The sequence below is a fragment of the Chanodichthys erythropterus genome, chromosome 23 (assembly GCF_024489055.1).
Source record: "Chanodichthys erythropterus isolate Z2021 chromosome 23, ASM2448905v1, whole genome shotgun sequence".
NCBI classification, from domain to species: Eukaryota; Metazoa; Chordata; class Actinopteri; order Cypriniformes; family Xenocyprididae; genus Chanodichthys; species Chanodichthys erythropterus.
In genome coordinates this window covers 2975894-2997776 of record NC_090243.1, presented here as the reverse complement: position 1 = coordinate 2997776, position 21883 = coordinate 2975894, and the positions used below count along the sequence as shown (strand labels likewise).

General features: G+C 36.4%; 1 protein-coding gene across 4 annotated transcripts in view; it reads right to left on the bottom strand.

Annotated features, from left to right (window-relative positions):
* stau2 (staufen double-stranded RNA binding protein 2) overlaps positions 1–21883 on the bottom strand; it is a 153262-nt gene that overhangs the window by 93222 nt on the left and 38157 nt on the right. For all 4 annotated transcript variants that reach the window (XM_067377626.1, XM_067377628.1, XM_067377629.1 and 1 more), the window contains exons 6-7: positions 15016–15175; positions 7356–7463 (exon numbers count right to left, since the gene is read on the bottom strand). In XM_067377626.1, the coding sequence (XP_067233727.1) occupies positions 7356–7463; positions 15016–15175 (268 nt within the window). The remainder of the gene's footprint in view (positions 1–7355; positions 7464–15015; positions 15176–21883) is intronic.

The following is a 21883-nucleotide window of genomic DNA, read 5'->3' as shown; positions in this document are numbered from 1 at the left end:
TTTTTATTGAGCTTTCAATCATGCATTATGTCTATGGAAGCTTGTTTCCACCACAGAATAAAAAATTTAAACAGTTAATTGCGACATCTCGCTATACTGACTTTTCTCGCAATTGCGAGTTTATATCACAATAATGCTATTTATAATTCTGATTTTATAACACAATTGCGAGTTTATAACATCACAAAATTTTTACTTTATAAACAACTGCGAGTTTATATCATGCAATTGACTATATGACACAATTTTGAGTTTATATCTCACAATTCTGACTTCATAACAAACAATTGCAAGATTATATCAAGCAATTCTGAATTTAACATGCAATTGTGAGCATATATCTCGCAATTCTGACTTTATATCAAGCAATTGTGAGTTTACATCACAATTATGTAAGCCTGCAATTGCAAGAATTTTTTAGAATTTTTAGATAATAAGTTGAAATTATCTTTATTTTTTTGTTATTCAGCGGCAGAAACAAGCATCCATAATTTATTGCCATGACTTAACTATAAAATCAGTTTTTAATATGAGCTCTTAAATCATACATTATGACAAATTGTTCTCGTTACCAGTGTCCATTTCATAGAAAAAAATATTGGAACTATTTTAATGTTTTGTTTAATATTTTTATTTTCAAATAGTTAGTCAAAGACAAAGTCGATGAACAACAACGACATCCAAAACATGTAATAGAATGTGGCAGGTCTATTAGTCTGCATTTGCGCATTTATTTTGACATTAGAATTTTCCGTCCTGTCCAATGCTGATTATCACCGTGTCAATCAATATAATTTTTATATATACAGATTTTATATACAAATATATATACAAAGTATTTATACAGATCTTCCCTTTTTAATCACTGCAGCTGTCAATCACTTCAGTGAAAACTCAAAGTTCTGCACTGTTGTGATAACTCCTGTTATAATCAATGAAGCTAGCTACACTGCACAATGAATCTCTTATTGACCTTATGCTGCATAAAAATGATTAGTTAGCAAGTTACTGATTTAGGTAGCTGCTTACCAATTACTATTTACTGCATACATTTGAGCAGGTATAGCTAACTGCTGCAAGTGGCAACACAAAACTAAACATCATCATTGAAAATACTACTCTCACATCAAATCTCAGCATTCCTGAACATTGCACTTTCTGCAACTAACAGTAATTGGTTGTGGCCAGTGATAAACTCTTTGTTCTCAGCTGAAGAACTTTATTAAAAAAATATTTAAGGACAACAACAAGATTTTCCAGGACATTTTACATTTTCTCTAATTTTCCATGTGTTGTCCAGGACTGGAAAGATTGTCATCAGTTTTTCAGGTTTTCAAGGTTTTCCAGGATGAGTGGAAACCCTGAATATGAAATGGTGTCTGAAATGCGGCCCATTAAGACTACATACAGGGCACAATCCCACAATGCACCTTGTGAGCGTGAAGCTAGATTTCTATAGGAATTAATTGAAAACGCTCGCTCTGCTCCGCCCGCCCTGCGCCAGTGGACACCTACCATCATTCACTCACTGAACAGAACAGACGCAGAGAGAGGTGCGGCAGGAAAGCAAGATCTTGCGCTCGTACTGCAATACCGGGGGTCTCGGAAGATACATAAGGTTTCAACAAGTCGCTATATTTGTCACAATGCACATTCTTGGAAAAAAGTCGCTAAGTTGGCAACACTGATGCAGCCTTCTATCTCCATGTCCAAGCCAGTATACCGCTATCAAAAACGGCATTACAATTTTGCACCGGCCGAAGGCAATTACCAAACTGGTTCTGCTTTTGTATCACACCAATGTACATATTTTGCGACAGCAAATCAGTTATTAATTATGAAGGCTATATTCAAAATAAACTGGTAGTACTATTTTTCTTTAAATCTATCTAAAAAATTTAATGCCTGTAGGAATAAAATGTAATGCTTTTTAATGCCATTTAATTTTTGCAAAATCCATTTAATGACTTTTAATGCTTTTTAATGCCCCACGGATACCCTGTAAATAAAAATAAAATACATACACACATAATATAATAGTTTTTTTTTCCTGTACATTTCTGTATATATTCAAAATACAAATCTGAATAAAGAAAACTATAAATGTGGGCTGTGTTTACAGTACTTTTATGGTGCTTTTTGATCTCAACCGCCCCAGTTCCCATTCACTGTCACCTTTAGTGTTTCACAGAGGAAAGAAAATCATCCGTGTTTCAAACGGCATGAGGATGAGTAAATGTTGAAAGAAATGTAATAGAAATGTAACTCTCTCTTTACAGCTCAAGACTGTTATTATGAATAATTGGAAGCGTAGACAAACATCATTAATCTTCATCTGTAAGCTTCTGATCCTCGACAAACTGGGCTTTCATCTGAAGATGGCCAGGAACTGAGGAACACAAGAGAGTACTGTGCATTTCCCGCACACTTGACAGAGCAGCATAACCCAATATTTACTAAACCTTGATGTGGAATGCATTTGATCATCACACTTAGATGTTACATAAGTATTGAGAATTCCTTTGGGTGAGCATCACTCTATAATGAAATGATGAATTTCTGCTATACTTCTCTCTTGGAAATATCATCATGTCGTTTTAAGCTCTCTTGTGAGGATGAGGTGTGGGGTGGAAGGAAAAGGGCTTAAAGCTGTGAGTTTGTCATTGAGGGAACTCCCACATGGTCTATTCCATGGGTTGAAAGTGGTGATTTATCTAGGATGGCACTAAGTTAGATCAAAACTGTACTCACAGTCTCTGATTATACAACTAACTCAATTCAGCTATGAAGTGGACAAGAAATTCCCAGAGAAAAAGAGACCAAGACTCCAATGAGATGTGAACTTCTCTGAGATTTTCCTTGAGAAATTTCTCAAATAACTCAAATAACTTGAAAAAGGGAATTTTTAAATGTAGACTGCTGCTTGAGTCTGACTACAAATTTCACAGTTACTTTAAATTAATTGTGAAGCGACTTGGGCACAATCTTCGGGAGAAAAAAAATGCAAGGACGTCAACTTAAAGGGACAGTTCACACAAAAATAAAAATTCTGTCATTTACTCATCCTCATTTCTTTCCAAACCTGTATAACTTTCTTTCTTCTGATGAACAATGTAGGCGTTCTACTAATTAATATCCTGACTCGTCCAAGCTTTATAATGGCAGTGAACGGGGGCAACAAGTTTGAAGCTCAAGAAAGTGCATCCATCCATAATCAATGTACTTCGCATGGCTTCGGGGGGTTATTAAAGGCCTTCTGAAGCGAAGCAATATGTTTGTGTAAGAAAAATATCCATGTTTAACAATTTATAAAGTAAAATATCTAGCTTCTACCTTCCGTACTCAACTTACGTAAAGTAGGATGTAGTGTAAGAGTTTTGAACTGTGAAATGCACTACACTTTCTTCACTGAATACGGAATGCGATCTGACAGAAGCTAGATATTTTACTTTATAACTTGTTAAATATGGATATTTTTCTTATACAAATGCATCGCTTCACTTCAGAAGACCTTTATTATCCCCCTGGAGCTGTGTGGAGTACGTTTATGATGGATGGATGCGATTTATTGAGCTTCAAACTCGTTGCCCCTGTTCACTGCCATTATAAAGCTTGGACGTGTTATTAAAGGGTTATTTCACCCAAAAATGAAAATTATGTCATTAATGACTCACCTTCATGTCATTCCAAACCCGTAAGACCTCCGTTCATCTTCGGAACACAGTTTAAGATATTTTAGATTTAGTCCGAGAGCTTTCTGTCCCTCCATTGAAAATGTATGTACGGTATACTGTCCATGTCCAGAAAGGTAATAAAAACATCATCAAAGTAGTCCATGTGACATCAGTGGGTTAGTTAGAAGTTTTTGAAGCACGTAAAATACATTTTGGTCCAAAAATAACAAAAATATACAAGAGATCCGGAAGAGAAGACAATGCTGAATAAAGTCGTAGTTTTTTTTGTTATTTTTGGACCAAAATGTATTTTCGATGCTTCAAAAACTTCTAACTAACCCACTGATGTCACATGGACTACTTTGATGATGTTTTTATTACCTTTCTGGACATGGACAGTATACCGTACATACATTTTCAATGGAGGGACAGAAAGCTCTCGGACTAAATCTAAAATATCTTAAACTGTTTTCCGAAGATGAACAGAGGTCTTACGGGTTTGGAACAACATGAGGGTGAGTCATTAACGACATAATTTTCATTTTTGGGTGAACTAACCCTTTAATATAACTCCGATTGTGTTCTTCAGAAAGAAGAAAGTTATGGCTAGGATGGCTTGAGGGTGAGTAAATCTTGTGGTAATTTTCATTTTAAAATTGAACTATTCCTTTAACAAAAATTAGTTGTTACAACTACACTAACAAGAAGTCAAAACAGGCCTGGTAAATCTCAAGTTGGCCTCCTGACACAGTTTCCATGGCAGGCAGCTATAAAACACTAAAGGTAGGTGGGTGGCAGTTCCAGCCGGTGAATAAGCCTCATCGGGTGAACGAGGACTGTGAGGAGGTCTTGGCACTGGAGCCTGACTCCTTCTATGGCGGCAGACGAGGTTGTGTTGTCTACAACAGATGATATGGCATCCTCAGGCAGCGATGGGGTTTCAGCAAGTGTTTGATTCTTGTGTCTGACGGTGGCCAGTTCTTCTGTCTGTGCTCCAGTCTCGCATGGCTGGCAACGGAGATCAAGTTGTAGGAAGGAATCGCTGTAACATGAGGTTCATCATTCTTCATCCCCTCCATGGATGCGAGGGGAGATATGGTATTAGTGAGACAGCCATGTCCTCAGCCTGGTGAAAAGGCAGGATACCAGGCCAGGGTGGGACAATGGCAAGGACTGATATAATGAAGAAAAGCTCTTTTGTATGGATTGTTGATGTGTATTCCCTGAGGGAAGGTACTTATGTACTCGATGGGTGGTTCTTGGCATGGGTTTCCACTCTTGTACCTCTTGTAAGGCGTCATCCATGACAGAAACTGTGATTAATGCATTTGCCCTTTGAAGTTGGCATCTGTTTGATATCGTTTGACACCAACAAGAAGGTGAAGGTGTGTAGATTACCAAGTGGTCTTTGACTTCATAAGGGGACAGATGAGACACTGTTCTGGTTGACCTAAGCTCATTCCAAACCTGTAAGACCTTCTTTCTTCTGTTTCTGTTAGGGCTGCACAATTACTCAAATTAAAACCAAAATCACGATATGACTTAGTGTGATTATCAAATCTCATCGATTTATCAAATCTAATGTTGCTGTTAGAGCATAAACAACATCTGCAAAGATATGACGCTCAATGTTCAATGCAAAGGATATTTTTATTTTTTAGTTTTTAAAGGATTCGCTGTTTAAGGACTACAACAAAGGGCTGGTAGGGACTACAACAAGTTTTTCCGGGTTAGTGACATTACTAACCCTAAAATTTACATAAACCCTGCCGCCGAGAACACGCAAAGGGGGCGAGGCCATGTTGGGCTGCTTTAGAGAAGAGGAAGAGCTGTTGTAGTAGAGTGTTGTTGCCATGCTGGACTGCTTCACAAACGATGGTCAGTTTAATGCTAGATTTGCACAAAAGATTAACATGACGGCACATGCTAGTCGATGAGTTGAATCAGCTTCACAGCAACTACATGAATTTATCCACTAACCGTTCAGAAACATCCAGATGCATTCTAAAAGTTGTAACTTCTTCCTGAGTCTCTCAATCAGTGTCCGACTCTGGTTTGAACAATGTAAGGCTGAACACTGTTACCGACAATCCTCATTTTGCGTGAGATTCTCCAGCTTTGTTGTTGAGTATCTAAAGCGTCTAAAGCGTTAAAGCTCCACCCTCTTTTGGAAAGCGGCCGGGAGCTGCAGCTCATTTGCCTTTAAAGGGACACACAAAATGGCATGTTTTTGCTCACACCCAAATAGGGCAAAAATTTGACAAGCTATAATAAATGATATGTGGGGTATTTTGAGCTGAAACTTCACAGACACATTCTGGTGACTTATATTACATCTTGTAAAAGGGGCATTGCAGGTCCCCTTTAAAAGCTTTCATGTGTCCCACATCGTTGAACAACAAATGATTTCTTCATGGTTTCTTTCTCACATAGTAACACTGTAATATTCCACGTTTGCATGCTAATTGAATCAGGGACAAAAACGTTTCCATTCCTACAAATAGCTGGGGAGAAATTTCCTGAAAAGATCTAACAAGGTTGAAACCAGTCCAGGCTCTCACAGATGACTTACAGTCCAAACTTTAAAGAAAGAAAAAAAGAAAAAACTACAGTGTGTCCCCAGACGAAACAAATTGCATGCAAGAACAAGGGATTCTTGGAGAACGTACGTCAGGAAGATTCTAGTTGACCAAAGCCAAGCAGATGATTGGAGATTATGAAGTTGGAGACAGCCGTGGAAAATCATTTAAGATAAACAAGGATGCAGTAGTAGTGAGGATATAGAGCTCCTCAGATTTCCTCTAGTGTTGAATGTGGAGGTTTGTGTTGATTGTCATTCATAGTGTCATTGATGCAGCTCTTTAATGAAATGTTGATTTTGAATGTTGTCCAAATTGACCTCCTTCCTAAAATAAATGCGTTTAAGTGTTAAAGCAATTACAATTACCGGATTTAACTGATGCTGACAGAGCTTGACCAAGAATAGGTGTTTAATATAATCACTTTCCCACTTTATCCTCTTTACTTGAAGCTAGTAATTTTCAATTTATTGAATTATATAAGTATATTCTGATGGATGAATTTGATTAAATTGGAACAAATACTTGAAGGGCAGGGAAAAAACATTACAGTGAAAGAGTCGCTCACTCTGTTCCAAAACCAATTGAGACAACTATCTAGAGAGTAATTTACATTTACATTTTAGGCATGCTCCCAACACAAAACCTGCTCAAAAAGTTTCAAGATAGCTTCTTTTAGATGTCTAAGACAGCATTGCATACATCATACACTGAAAAGGCAATCCCAGAATGCACTTTGACGAGTGCAGTGGGGAAAAATTGAATCCAAGATGGTGGATAATTTTTTTTATTTGGTATTAAAAAGTATAGATAAAAAAGTCTATTTATAAGAGTACTATTAGCCAATATTTGGGTGTGCAGTGTAATTTTATGCTTGAAAGAGTATAGCAGTTAGCTTAGCAACATGCTAACGTCAAAATCTATTAGAATTCACTGTGTGCTTAAAGTCAGGAATGCTATATATGTACAAAGAGTAAGAAAATGGTAATGGGCTGGATAGGGTCACTAGAGCTGGAAATAACTGTGCTATAAAAATCACTGTTGAGATTTCCTGAAGAGTGTTATATTTCTTTATATTCTTAATTAAATTGGCTTAGTTTACCTCAAAGTTAACAGGCAGGTTCCTCTTAAGGGCGATCTCGTAGACCAGGCTGATCTCGGATTTGCTTGCATCGCTGTTCTCCTCCGTTTCTTTCTTCTCCTCTGAGCACTGAAAGGGTTAAACACAAAACAGACAAACTATAAAAATGCTATTATATTTTATCCAGTATATCGACTTTAATTTTAACGTAAGACCAGTTGCGACCATTTCTAACTTGGATTTGCAAAGCACGTAAGCTTTACTATGCTGCTTAATATTGCAAACTGGTATTTATCATAATTTTAAAAAAAAGTATAAAAAAAATGTATTATCGTAATGTATTATTATCGATAACTTATTATTGTAATCATTTACGCATTGGTTTGTAGCGCAAATAGTTTTACAGTTTACAGCATATCTGTTTAATAAATCGGAAGTCACATTATTCACACATTATCACATTACTTCCGAGTTACAAAATAAGTTGGATAGAGCTTTTTGAGTCACAGATAATGGTATATTACTTTGATTTGAAAGAAAAACATGTTAGATCAACACAATTCCCCCTACTGTTGTACTAACAGAGTTGTCTGAACTATTTTTATTCAACAATGCTGCAGATGTGCTAGCTCCCAGCATGCATTGCAGCACAAATAAATAATGGATTTAGGTTTACTGTTTTTCTGTTTCCTGTTTTATTTAATCAAGTTTGTTTGAAATCTTTTTGTTACCTAATGTTTGATTAAATAATATTCAAAAATGTAATTTTTATTTACATCCAGTATTCAAATGCTGGAGACCAGAAACTCAAGTTCAAGTGAAAAATTGCATTTTGCTGCATTCCATAGTTAAAGTTTGGTGAACTCTGATCTGTGAATTCATATCACATGAAGATGTGTGACTAATAGAAGACTGATATGTCATGGCATGACATCTTGGCTGAATTATAAGAACACAAACTTGTTGAATTTATGTTTTTTAAAAAGATGGAGCATAACATCATATGGTGACCAAAATTTTACATGCTCAAAGTGAACGCTAGTGTGACCGCCACTTAAGTGGGACATTTAGCATTAGTGAATAAAAAATGGCTGTCAGTGTTACAACATTTAATTGTTTTAATTATTATTAATTTTTGAGAGAACTCACAAATCTCAGTGGATAACATCACCTTGATTTGATTAACTTTTTCTCAACAATCCCTTTATTACGGTACAGAGATTTCTGTCGCTGACCTCAATTCAGCCTCAAACCTACACTGCATGTTCTAACAGAATGAAGACCTGCCATGAAGATCTTAAGAACAGGCTGTATGATCTCAGACTTGATGGTGAGATTGCTTCAACGCATGACTGCAGTTTCTCATGTAACTCTGCTGAAAATAGATGCTTCTGGTTTTGTTGAACAATTCAGATTCTGGAAAAAGTGGCTTGGTTTTGTGAGAAGAAAAAGCTTTCAAAACGATCCAAGAGCAGTTCCCTTACTTCCGATTTGTATCTTATCAACTATAAAAGGAGCTGCAATAGTACGCTCACACAAGTTCCAAAGGGTGACTTTTAATATGATCCCTGCAGTATATTATCTTGGTCACTTCCATTACAGAACTGACATTTCTTTTTAGAATGAAGAGTGTGTTCTCATGCAATACATGAACAGGAGTGTGTGATCTAAGAGCACTCGATCAAGTTGTGCTTTTTCGTAGACATTTGATACTGCGTTCTCAGTGTCGTCCTTATAGCGATCACACGGCATGATGTCATTGTTCGTTTCCTTCAAACGCCTATTAATGATGTCTGGGATGGAGAGCCATCGGGTGGTCTGGAGAGTGTGAGATTTTGTATGACAGACTGTGAAGGTTTGTTTGTGTGCCCTTTTTCAACTGATCTGACAGATCACAAGCTAAATTTGATGTCACAAGTGTGATAATGTTATAGTGGACTCAAAGTCATGGTACTTTTTACAAGTTTTGGAGTTACATCTTTTGTGTTTGATAAATACAGAACATTAAATAAGTAAAAGATTTGCACAAGTAGTTTGAGTAAAAAAAAAACAACCTTTGTCCCGATTTATGCATAGCGGCCAGGCTAACACCAATAAAAATGTATGCATGTGGAATATATATACCGATTAGGCATAACATTATGACCACTGACGGGTGAAGTGAATAACACTGATTATCTCGTTCATCACAGCACCTGTTAGTGGGTGGGATATATTAGGCAGCAAATGAATATTTTGTCCTCAAAGTTGATGTGTTAAAAGCAGGAAACATGGGCAAGTTTAAGAATTTGAGTAAGTTTGACTAAGGCCAAATTGTGATGGCTAGACGACTGGGTCAGAGCATCTCCAAAACTGCAGCTCTTGTGGGGTGTTCCCGGTCTGCAGTGGTCAGTATCTATCAAAAGTGGTCCAAGGAAGCAACAGCGGTGAACCGGCGACAGGGTCATGGGCGGCCAAGGCTCACTGATGCCCGTGGGGAGTGAAGGCTGGCCCGTGTGGTCCGATTCAAAAGATGAGCTACTGTAGCTCAAATTCTTCAAGAAGTTATTGCTGGTTCTGATAGAATGTCAGAATACACAGTGAATCACAGTTTGTTGCGTATGGGGCTGTATAGCCGCAGACCAGTCTGGGTGTCCATGCTGACTGCTATCCACCGCCGAAAGCTCCAACACTGGGCACGTGAGCATCAGAACTGGACCACGGAGCAATGGAAGAAGGTGGCCTGGTCTGATGAATCACGTTTTCTTTTACATCACATGGAATGGCTGGGTGTGTGCTTACCTGGGGAACACATGGCACCAGGATGCACTATGGGAAGAAGGCAAGCTGGCGGAGGAAGTGTGATGCTTTGTGCAATGTTCTTCTGGGAAACCTTGGGTCCTGCCATACATGTGGATGTGCCTTGACACGTACCACCTTCCTAAGCATTGAGGCAGACCATGTACACCCTTCCATGGAACCTGTATTGTCTGGTGGCTGTGGCCTCTTTCAGCAGGATAATGCGCCCTGCCACAAAGCAAAAATGGTTCAGGAATGGTTTGAGGAGCACAATGAGTTTGAGGTGTTGACTTGGCCTCCAAATTCCCCAGATCTCAATCCAATCGAGCATCTGCGGGATGTGCTGAACAAAAAAAGTCCAATTCATGGAGGCCCCACCTCGCAACTTACAGAACTTAAAACTTAATGTTGCTGCTAACATCTTGGTGCCTGATACGACAGCACACCTTCAGGGGTCTAGTGGAGTCCATGTCTCGATGGGTCAGGGCTGTTTTGGTAGCAAAAGGAAAATAGAATAGAGAATAAATAGAGTTAAATAGTTGAGTTTTACCGTTTTCAAATCCATTCAGCCGATCTCCGGGTCTGGCGGTACCACTTTTAGCATAGCTTAGCATAGTTCATTGAATCTGTGCAGCAGGCACAATGATATTACACAGCATCTCTCACAAATTTCTCCATGGTTGCAAGGCCAGCTCCCTGTGCAAACAGGGGGTCACAGGCGGTGCGTAATATCATTGCACCTGTTGCACCCATGGTATGGCAGCAAAGTTCCTTGATTATTACGCCAGAATGAGAGTATAGTTCCTAGCCATATCAGCCTACAAAATCTCACCTTTTCATTTTCCGTTGGTCTTAGTACACGATTTAACTACAGAAGAGTCAATAGGAAAAATATTGAAACTCTTTGGTCATTTTTGAGCAAGATGCTAACGGTCTAATCAGATTCAGTGAACTATGCTAAGCTATGCTAAAAGTGGTACCTGGTACCAGACCCGGAGATCGGCCGAATGGATTTAAAAGCGTTAAAACTCAACTGTTTAACTCTAGGGGAGTTGGAAAAATGAGCCTATTTTCAAAAAAGTGGAGTGTTCCTTTAAATTAGGACCATAGATGTAGAAATATTTAAAATATTACTTATTGAGAACCTCTCACAGCTATATAGTCCTTATAAATGTGGGTGATGAAGCTATATTACTATAAAAAAGTTGCATAGTGTCAAGCAAACACCACAAGTAAAAGCAAAAATAAATAAATCTTTTACACTATTATTATCATCAATTTATAATATATAATATTCAGGATCATAGATGCAGAAAAAAACTTTTTAAAGAACCTCTCACAGCTATATGGTCCGATGGAGCTTTTTAATGAATAGACTAGAAAATAACAACATTTACTGATATTTGTGATTTAACACACAGATTTGTTTATTTTGGCTGTACACATGTCGTACCAATAAAGCTAAGCTGCATTTTTTTTTTTTTTTTTATCTAAAATAACAAACCATTAGTGTTTGATATAAAACAAATGTCTTCCAAACATCATTTAGGCTCTTCGGCTAAATAGGGCAAATTGAAAATCAACATATCTGATGGATTAATCATCTGCTTCTCTTTGAAAAGGCCTTAAATCCACATTTCTGTCAGCATGTCTTCATCTGAGAGATTTCCTGATTACAGTGTGCGGTCACTGAGCATCATACCCATGAAAACCATTGGACAGAACCCTTTACTCAGACTTGAACGGTACTAAGGAGCTTCCTAATGTCTGTTTACTAACCATTCAGAGCTGTGCTGATTGCACATACTGTGTTGTTGTTTATTCCCTCGACAACTCTGGCATGCGCTCATTTGCCTGTTAGCACATGGTAAACAATTGGCTTTGTGAGTTCATGAGCGTGTTGAGAGGAAGGAAAACATGGTGTTCTCAACAATAAAAAAAAAAATCAGCTGAGCCACAAACACTGACTCTCATGCACTAATAATAGCATAAGTGTCATTTAAGGGTGCATTTACACAACAAAAAAAATGTTACTTATTGAGAACCGCATACAGCTATATGTTCCATATAAGAGTCTGTTGATAAAACTATATTTCACTAATTCTCATTCACCAATAACTGTGTAAGTGTCCTTAATTATGAGCAGAAAAAGTTGACAACGTGCGCACGAACATATATTTGCTTTTATTGTTATTCTAATGTCAAATTTGGATTATTCTAAATGATGTACACACATTTAGTGATTTAAAGGGGTGGTTGATTATGATTGAACTTTGTTAACTTTAGTGTGTAATGTTGCTGTTTGAACAAACAACATCTGCAAATTTACAATGCTTAAAGTTCAATGCAAAGGGAGATATTTTCTTTAAAAGAATTCGCTGTTTAAGAACAACAATCGGCTGGTAGGGACTACAACAAGCTTCTTCCCGGGTTAGTGACATCACAACCACTAAAATTTACATAAACCCTGCACCCGAGAACAAGCAACAAAGGGGGCAAGGCCATGTTGGGCTGCTTTAGAGAAGAGGGAGAGTCATTTTACGCCGGACTGCTTCACAAATGAGGGTCAATTCAGCGCTGGATTTGCACAAAATATTAACATGACAGCAAATGCTAGTCGATGAGCTGAATCAACTCCACAGCAACTACATAAATTTATCCACTAACCATTCAAAAATGTCCAGCTGCATTCTAAAAGTCGTAACTTCTTCCTGAGTCTCTCCATCAGTGTCCGACTCCGGTTTGAACAACACAATTAACTTCCATTGTTGTTGGATTCACTCAAACTATCCTTGTTCACATTACTTAACACTCATGTAACTACATGAACGTAATTTAACCGCATTGTTTCTACTAAAAATGAGTATTGTCAGCTTTACTTGATAAGTGTTTGTTCGGTCAACTTAACATTGCTGAGTGAAACGCACAAATTAATGTTGACATCCATTTGGAGAGTAAATTAAGGGATTAAAGTGTTATTAAATGTGTTTTTCAGTAAAGGGAAAGATGTTGTTTGTTTATGTTAGTGTTTAATGTTCAGTTGTGCTGGACATTTAGACATTTCAAACGTTTCTGTAATGATTTTAAATTTTGTGGTTACCATTATGCAGAAGAGTGTCGCCTGTGTTTAGGCGGTGACCGCTCACATACGCATGTCTAGGATGGAATTCCTGCTCTCAATTCAACTGAGTTTGTTCAATGAGATCTTTTAATAAGGTGAATTAATTCAATAAATGTGTTCACCTTACGTAATAAATATAACATTATTAAGTAAACTGCACATATAAATATTATGTAACAGTGGCATTCAAATGATTTGTATTTACTCAAAGAAATTTTGTCAGCTTTACTTGAAATTCTAAATTGTTATGTGTACAGGTTACTCAATATAGTTGTGTAGAACCACTTGACACTTCTTTTTTAAGTAAATCCAACAATTAATTTTTTTTAGTGAATGTAAGGCAGAAAACCATTACTGATAATCGTCAATTTGGGTGCGTGAGATTCTCCAGCTTTGTTGTTGTTGAGCTACAGAAGTGCAAACTGTTAAAGCTCGCTCTCTTTTGGAAAGTTGGTCAAGAGCAGCAGCTAATTTGCATTTAAAGGGACACAAACAAAAATGCCGTGTTTTTGCTCACATCCATATAGGGGCAGAGTTGACAAGCTATAATAAATGATCTGTGGGGTATTTTGAGCTGAAACTTCACAGACACATTCTGGGGACACCAGAGACTTATATTACATCTTGTAAAAGGGGCATTATAGGTCCCCTTTAAAAATATAAAGATATTAAAGATGTGCACACAAATACGTGTGAATGAAACCCATTGTGTGTGTGTTTTTGTTTGTGTAAGCATGATACTTATCCTCGAGGTTTGAGATCTGGTACAGGATTGAGCAGACATGCAGACAAACACAGTTTTGCCCTGAGGTGTGCACAGGTATGGTGTGTATCAATTTGTAAAGCAATACACGGAAAAGGTGTCTGACAAAGCCCTCATTATGGAGACAGAAGGGGGACAAGACCAAACAAGAGAGGCGCCACTACGTTTTAAATAACCTTGGTCGGTGCCAGGCATTTGGGGCACAATGTAATATGATTTCCGGTGGGAGAAATTAGTATTTTGAAGAATAGCCTAAAGCTAAACTAAAGCTCAGAGGAGATGTTGTGAACATTGACAGATGATGAGGAAACAGGACAGTCATGTCGTCTTAAATATCATCAGTCTGAATATCACTTTTACCTGACAAGAGGTTATGAATATGCAGAGCATGATAGGCTTTCAACTGCAGACTGGAAAACAGGAAACTGGAAACCACACAAAATGTCTGAGACCATTATTTAAAATGCATCAAATCGTAAACTTTTAAAAAATATTTTTCAAATATAAATTTTTAATTTAAAAATGTTAATTAAAAAATATGGTTGATACTTTGTTATGCTCACCAAGGCTGCAGGTTTTAATAAAAAAACATAGTAAAAACAATACTGTGAAATATTATTACAATTTAAAATAATATGACTTCTATTTTAATATATTTTAAAATGTATTTTTTTCATGCGTTAGTAATAATAAAAAAATCGAATATGCTTATTTGGTGCTCATAGTTGTGCTGCTTAATATTTTTGAGCAAAAAGTGATACATTTTATTTCAGGATTCTGATGAATAGAAACTTCAAAAGAATAAAATTTATTTGAATTAGAAATCTTAAACATTAAAAATGTCTTCACAATTGAATGCAAAATAATTTATTTCTTAAAAAATAAATTAATCTGTAAAAACTGTTGAAAGGTAGTGTATGTAAGATTTTTTCTTAAGATGCTATGTGAAATCTAAAAGAGCTTTGATTGCATGGTTGTGTCATGTGTGTTCTGTTTGGTGGGACAGTTGTGAAGGTTACCTGAGGTGGTCTTTCTGGAATGGGTTCGTTCTTCAGGGCCTGTAGGGCTTTCATTGCCGCATTGTGCCGGGCAGCTTGGCGAGTCCGCCCCTCTCCGATAAACTCGTTGTTCCCCACTGTCAGCTGCACATAAAATACCTTAGGCACTGGGTAATGGTACCTAGGTTTGGGAGAGGGCCAAGAGACAGAGAAGGAAAGGTTGAGTGAAAGAGAAAAAGGCAGGTAAAAGGGGAAAAAAAGCCCTTTGATTTATAAGAGGATTATCTTATCGAAACTTGGCAGTTTTATTACTGTGCAAGCAGTAGAATGGAAACGACAGAATGCAACCAGGAATTACCAGGAACTGAATTACACGTGCTGGTTGCTAATTTGGAGGAATGACTGGAAAAACATGACTTGTCATGGATAGGAAGAAGCTAAATAAAAATAAGGATTCCTTTTCCTGGCCATGCTATCAAGTAACATTAAATATCAAGGATGCAGCATTATAAAAATTCCGGCCAATGTGATCAGCTGATTACGGAATTCCTGTCATGGACAATAATCAATAAATGGCATATATAAAATCCAAATAAAATTCTATCAATATTAAAATTCCATACAATTTTGTCTAAATAAATTAAAAATAAAACACTCAAACAAAAAAAGATAATTTTAAATGCTAAGGCACCACAACATTATACCACTAGTAAAAATTAAAATTAAAATTATCCTACATGAATGGTTTATTTAATATATAAATATATATATATATATATATATATATATATATATATATATATATATATATATATATATATATATATATATATATATATATATATATATATATATATATATATATATATATATATATATTTATATTTATATATTTATTTATTTATTTAATTTATTTATTAACTTAAGCAAAAATCCATTACAGATTAAAAATTTGTATTAGAAAGAGAAATTTTAAATATTATTCTTAAACATACTATTTCTTTGTTTTAAATAATTCAAAAATCATAAAACTTCCATGTTTTAAAAAAATTACTTTAAATGTGGTCTCACATTCTATATGGATAAATATACAAAAACAATTAGTTAAATTAGATAACGGACCTTAAGTTTACAGTAGAGCTGCAAGGTCCTGGATTAAATGGATTCAAGATTTTTTTTTTTTTTTGTTTAAAATAGAGATCATGGTTCTCCCACGATTCTGAATGGACAATTAAATAACATGTTCTGATTATATCACTCATTATAAAAATTCTGTACATTTTGAACAACTAAAAAGTTATAGTGTACCTTTAAAAAAAAAATGTTTGATTGAATAATTCAATGACTCACTCATAAAGACTTCACTTGTTTCATCAAAATGTGATTCAATCAGCGTTTTTGAACAAATCTCTTGAACCAATGATTCAATAACAAATACTTTTTTTTAACAGTCACTTGTTGCCACAAGTTACTTTCAAAACGTGATTTCGGGGGCTTTCACACTGGACACATTTGCTGCTGTCTGAATCAGAGTGTAATTGTTCCCGGTGACCCCCCGCAGCATTAATCTGCTTTCACACTCAATTCTATCGCAACCTGGTGCATTTGCGTTCATTTTACCTCATCACAGATGTGCACGGTGCATGATAGAAAACAAAATTCCAGTCAATGCATGATGTTTTTATCAATTCAATTTAAAAAAAAAACACCCTGACTATTTTGATCACCACTGTGGATATGAGTGCTTACATTCAAACTATAGGCATTTATCCCAGTACTTCTGTGATAATTTAAATTATTGTAACACAGAAATAATGATACTGTGTGGCTGACAAGACCACGTTTTTGAAGCGGTTTAATACATATACATGACAACTGCTTTCTCTGGAACAGCGGCAGCGCCAACACAGATTTGAATGTTTCCACTGTGACTGTACTTGTTAAATAGACAGACAAATCATTGTCATTGAGGAATAAGATTGCGTGAATGTTTGAATCAAGATCTCAAACTTTTAAAGAGTTATTTCAACCAAAAATGAAATTTCTGTCATTAATTACTCACTCTTATGTTGTTCCACACTTGCAAGACCTTCGTTCATCTTCAGAACACAAATTAAGATATTTTTGATGAAATCCGAGAGGTTTTTTTCTGCCATAAAAAGCAACGTAATTATCACATTCAATGTCAAGAAAAGTAGTAAAGACATTGCTAAAATAGTCGACGTGACTACAGTGGTTCAACCTAATGTTATGAAGCGCCGAGAATACAATTGCATCTCTTCCCTGTCATTCTGTACATGCACAAAAATATTCTCGTCGCTTCATAACATTAAGGTTAAACCACTGTAGTCACATGGACTATTTTAGCAATGTCTTTACTACTTTTCTGGACCTTGAATTTAGTAATTATGCCAACAGCTTTCTATGTGGGATAAAAAAAAAAACTCTCGGATTTCATCAAAAAGATCATCATTTGTGTTCCGAAGATGAATGAAGGTCTTACGGGTTTGGAACAACATGAGGGTGAGTAATAAATGACAGAATTTTCATTTTTGGGTGAACTAACCCTTTAACAATTAATAATGCAGCTCTAGTTTACAGAGTAAAAAATGAACATTTTGAGATTAGCGTTAGGTGAGCACTGATGATGGCAAAGGTAATATAAATGTAAAAATTGGGGAAGTAAGCATTCACAATTAAATAACCAAAATCAGCTGATACATTTCTAGTATTTAAAACAGCATGAGACGTGAGGTAACAGTCGAGGACGTCCTTCTGAATGTGTACAACTGTAGCAATGATGCTTTAGAGGGAATAAAGCAGGCATGCCATTTAAAGCTACTAAACAAATCAAAACTATAGATAAAAAAAGTCAACCTCAATAACTGACTAGTCAGTTGTTGGAAGTCTAGTTGAGCATCGTGACCCATTCTTGCTATGCATGCAGCCATATCGTACATTATTATGTACCCCCGCTGTCACGGAGCTCCAATGAAGTAAGTGTCTAAAGACACAAAGGCTGATGGGAGTGGTGTACAAAGCTTTAAAACAACTAGAGAAAAGACAGATTTATTTCTGAGGTGGAACCCGAACAATATTGGTAGAGTAATAAATGGTGAAATTAAAGGGCCCTTCTTCCGTGGGGTCAATGACATAACAATGAGTTGGTGAAATAATGACTCCCATTGGCTCCAAGCGAAGGACCGCGGAACAAAAGCGGCTTCACATATATCCAGCTTTCTTTATCTTAACTTTGGCTCACCCATGCAGGGCTGTCAGGCCGCTGTTCAGTGGGCAGATTTAAGGGTCTGTTTGCACTTTAAGGCCTTTATGAGGAACGGTACCGGCTGACCTAGCGTCAGCTCTCCCCCTTCCCTCGCTGGGGAGAACCCATTCACACTCCTCTGAACGTCTGGGGACCGAATTGTGCTAAAAAGTAGCTGCTGCTTTCCAAAATCATCACACTCTCACGGTTTTAGCTCTTATCAGCATTTGGGGAATTAAAAATGCATCAACAACAGTCATGAACAAGGTCAAAATGTGTTGAACAATTAGAAATACATCAGAGCATGGGACTAAATGGTACATTTGTTAAAGTCAACTGTTCTCAACCACTTTACTTTTACCTTAATCTGATGCATTTCTGAGTGAAACAGAATTATTCACTTTGAAAACTATAGAGCGTGACTTGATTTTATCCATCAGGGATCATTCAGAAATTTTGGATCAGTAAGATGGTGCCAGACAGGCTGGTCTGAGTATTTCAGAAACTGCTGATTTACTGGGATTTTCACACGCAATCATCTCTAGGTTTTACAGAGAACCGAAAAAGAGAAAATATCCAGTGAGCGGCAGTTTTGTGGGCGAAAATGCCTTGTTTATGTCAGAGGTCAATTGAGAATGGCAAGGTTTGAGCTGATACAAAGGCAACAGTAACTCAAATAACCACTCGTTACCAAGCATCTCTGAACACACAACATGTTGAACCTTGAAGCAGATGGCCTACAGCAGCAAAGACCACAACGGGTGCCACTCCTGTCAGCTAAAAAACAGGAAACTGAGGCTACAAATCACAGGGGCTTGCCAAAATTGGACAATAGAAGATTGGAAAAACGTTGCCCGGTTTCTGCTGCAACATTCAGATGGTAGGGTCAAAATTTGGCATAAACAACATGAAAACATGGATCCATCCTGCCTTGTATCTATGGTTCAGGCTGGTGCTGATATAAAGGTGTAGGAGATATTTTCTTGGCAAACATTGGGCCCTTAGCACCAATTGAGTATTGTTTAAACGCCACAGCCTACCTGAGTACTGCTGCTGACCATGTCCATCCCTTTATGGCACAGTGTGTCCATCTTCTACTGGCTAATTCCAGCAGAATAACACACCATGTCACAAAGCTATAATCATCTCAAACTGGTTTCTTGAACATGACAAAGAGTTCACAATACTCAAATTGCCTCCAATCACCAGATCTCAATCCAATAGAGTACCTTTGGGATGTGGTATAACAGGAGATTTGCACCATGGATGTGCAGCCGACAAATCTGCAGCAACTGCGTAATGCTCTCATGTCAATATCGAATACAATCTCTGAGGAATGTTTCCAGCACCTTGTTGAATCTACGAATAATTAAGGCAGTTCTGAAGGCAAAAGGGGATCCAACCCAGTACTAGCAAGGTGTACCAAATAAAGTGTCTGGTTGGTGTATTATTACAACTTAAAAACCACTGTTTCCTATTTTAAAGGTGTCGTGGAACCGTTAAAATATGTAATATAAGTCTAAGGTGTCCCCTGAATGTGTCTGTGAAGTTTCAGCTCAAAATACCCCATAGATTTTTTTTTTTTTTATTAATTTAACTGCCTATTTTGGGGCATAATTAAATATGAGCCGATTTGGGCTGAGGCCCCTTTAAATGCTCACGCTCCCCGCCCACAGAGCTCACGCTTGCCTTAAACAGTGCCTAAACAAAGTTCACACAGCTAATATAACCCTCAAAATGGATCTTTACAAAGTGTTTATCATGCAACGTCTAATCGCATAAGTATGGTATTTATTTGGATGTTTACATTTGATTCTGAATGAGTTTGATAGTATGTTCCGTGGCTAAAGCTAACATTACACAGTGTTGGAGAGATTTATAAAAAATGAAGTTGTGTTTATGAATTATACAGACTGTAAGTGTTTAAAAATGAAAATAGCGACGCCTCTTGTCTCCGTGAATACAGTAAGAAACGATGGTAACTTTAACCACATTTAACAGCACATTAGCAACATGCTAACGAAACATTTAGAAAGACAATTTACAAATATCACTAAAAATATCATGTTATCATGAATCTTGTCAGCTATTATTGCTCCATCTGCCATTTTTCACTGTTGTCCTTGCTTGCTTACCTAGTCTGATGATTCAGCTGTGCACAGATCCAGACGTTAATACTGGCTGCCCTTGTGTAATTCCTCGATCATGGGCTAGCATATGCAAATATTGGGGTCATACATATTAATGATCCGACTGTTACGTAACAGTCAATGTTATGTTGAGATTCGCCTGTTCTTCTGAGGCCTTTTAAACAAATGAGATTTATATAAGGAGGAGGAAACAATGGAGTTTGAGACTCACTGTATGTCATTTCCATGTACTGAACTCTTGTTATTCAACTATGCCGAGGTAAATTCAATTTTCAATTCGATGGCACCTTTAATACATTTTAAAATGTAACTTGTTCCTGTGATGGCAAAGCTAAATTTTTACCAGCCATTTCTCCAGTTGTCATTGTCACATGATCCATGAGAGATCATTCTAATATTCTGATTAAGTGCTCAATAAACATTTTATGTTATGAAGGTTGAAACCGTGATACACTTTTTTTCAGGATTCTTTGATGAATAGAACAGCATTTATTTGATATAGAAATCTTTTGTAACATTTTAAATGCATTTACTGTTACTTTTGATCAATTTAATGAATCTTTGCTGAATAAAACAATTTAATTTCTTCAGGCAGAAAACAGCATCATTGGCCACTGTTAAGAGTCTCGTACTTAAAGGTTTCTTGATTGTTTAAACCTGAACAGAGGAAAAAGTCTAAAACTGAAACAGACATGTGCAGTGTACTGAATCATACTAAACTAAGGGTCATTTGATCTACATATACTTTTCCGTAAATGTTCCAGTTATTTAGTTTCAGCTAATAGAGAACTTCCATTTCATTGTAGGGCTTGTGATATTAGATTTGATACCAATTGAAGCCATCTGGGAGATGTTGAATTCAAAGTGCATGCCAAAGCCACCAGGAAAGAAGAAAAGATAGCTTTACACGCATGATAATGAAAGGCAGAACTATATTCCTGCCCAATAAAATTATATCATAATAATTCCAGAATGACTGAGTAACTAGTACAACCACATAAATCATAAATGTGGGTCTCTATAGCTGTAAATACAATATAGCTGTATTTAATTCTCACAATAATAAGCTCAGCACAAACCTTATATTTTAAAAATAAATTAAAAATAAATAAAAATCCAGTAGATAAAACCATACATTAAATAAATAAAATTATGTTAAAAACATATTTAAACTTAAATTTTATTTAAACAACCTGTTAACGGTCACCCCCTTTTTTGAACATAGATCTTAACATAAATGGTTGCAATTCAAGAATGCTTTGGAATACAGATCTAAGATCAGCAGATTATTGCATAAGTGAAAGCACTTCCAAAAACTTAAGTGTAAAAAAAAATATATAGAAGTATAGGTTTGCTGTAACGCAAATGTATGGAACTAAATATTTATAAATATGTATTTTACAAAATAAAATAATTTTACAAGTATTATTTTAGTATTAGTATTACTTTAGTTAATCATTTTAGTTTAAGGTTT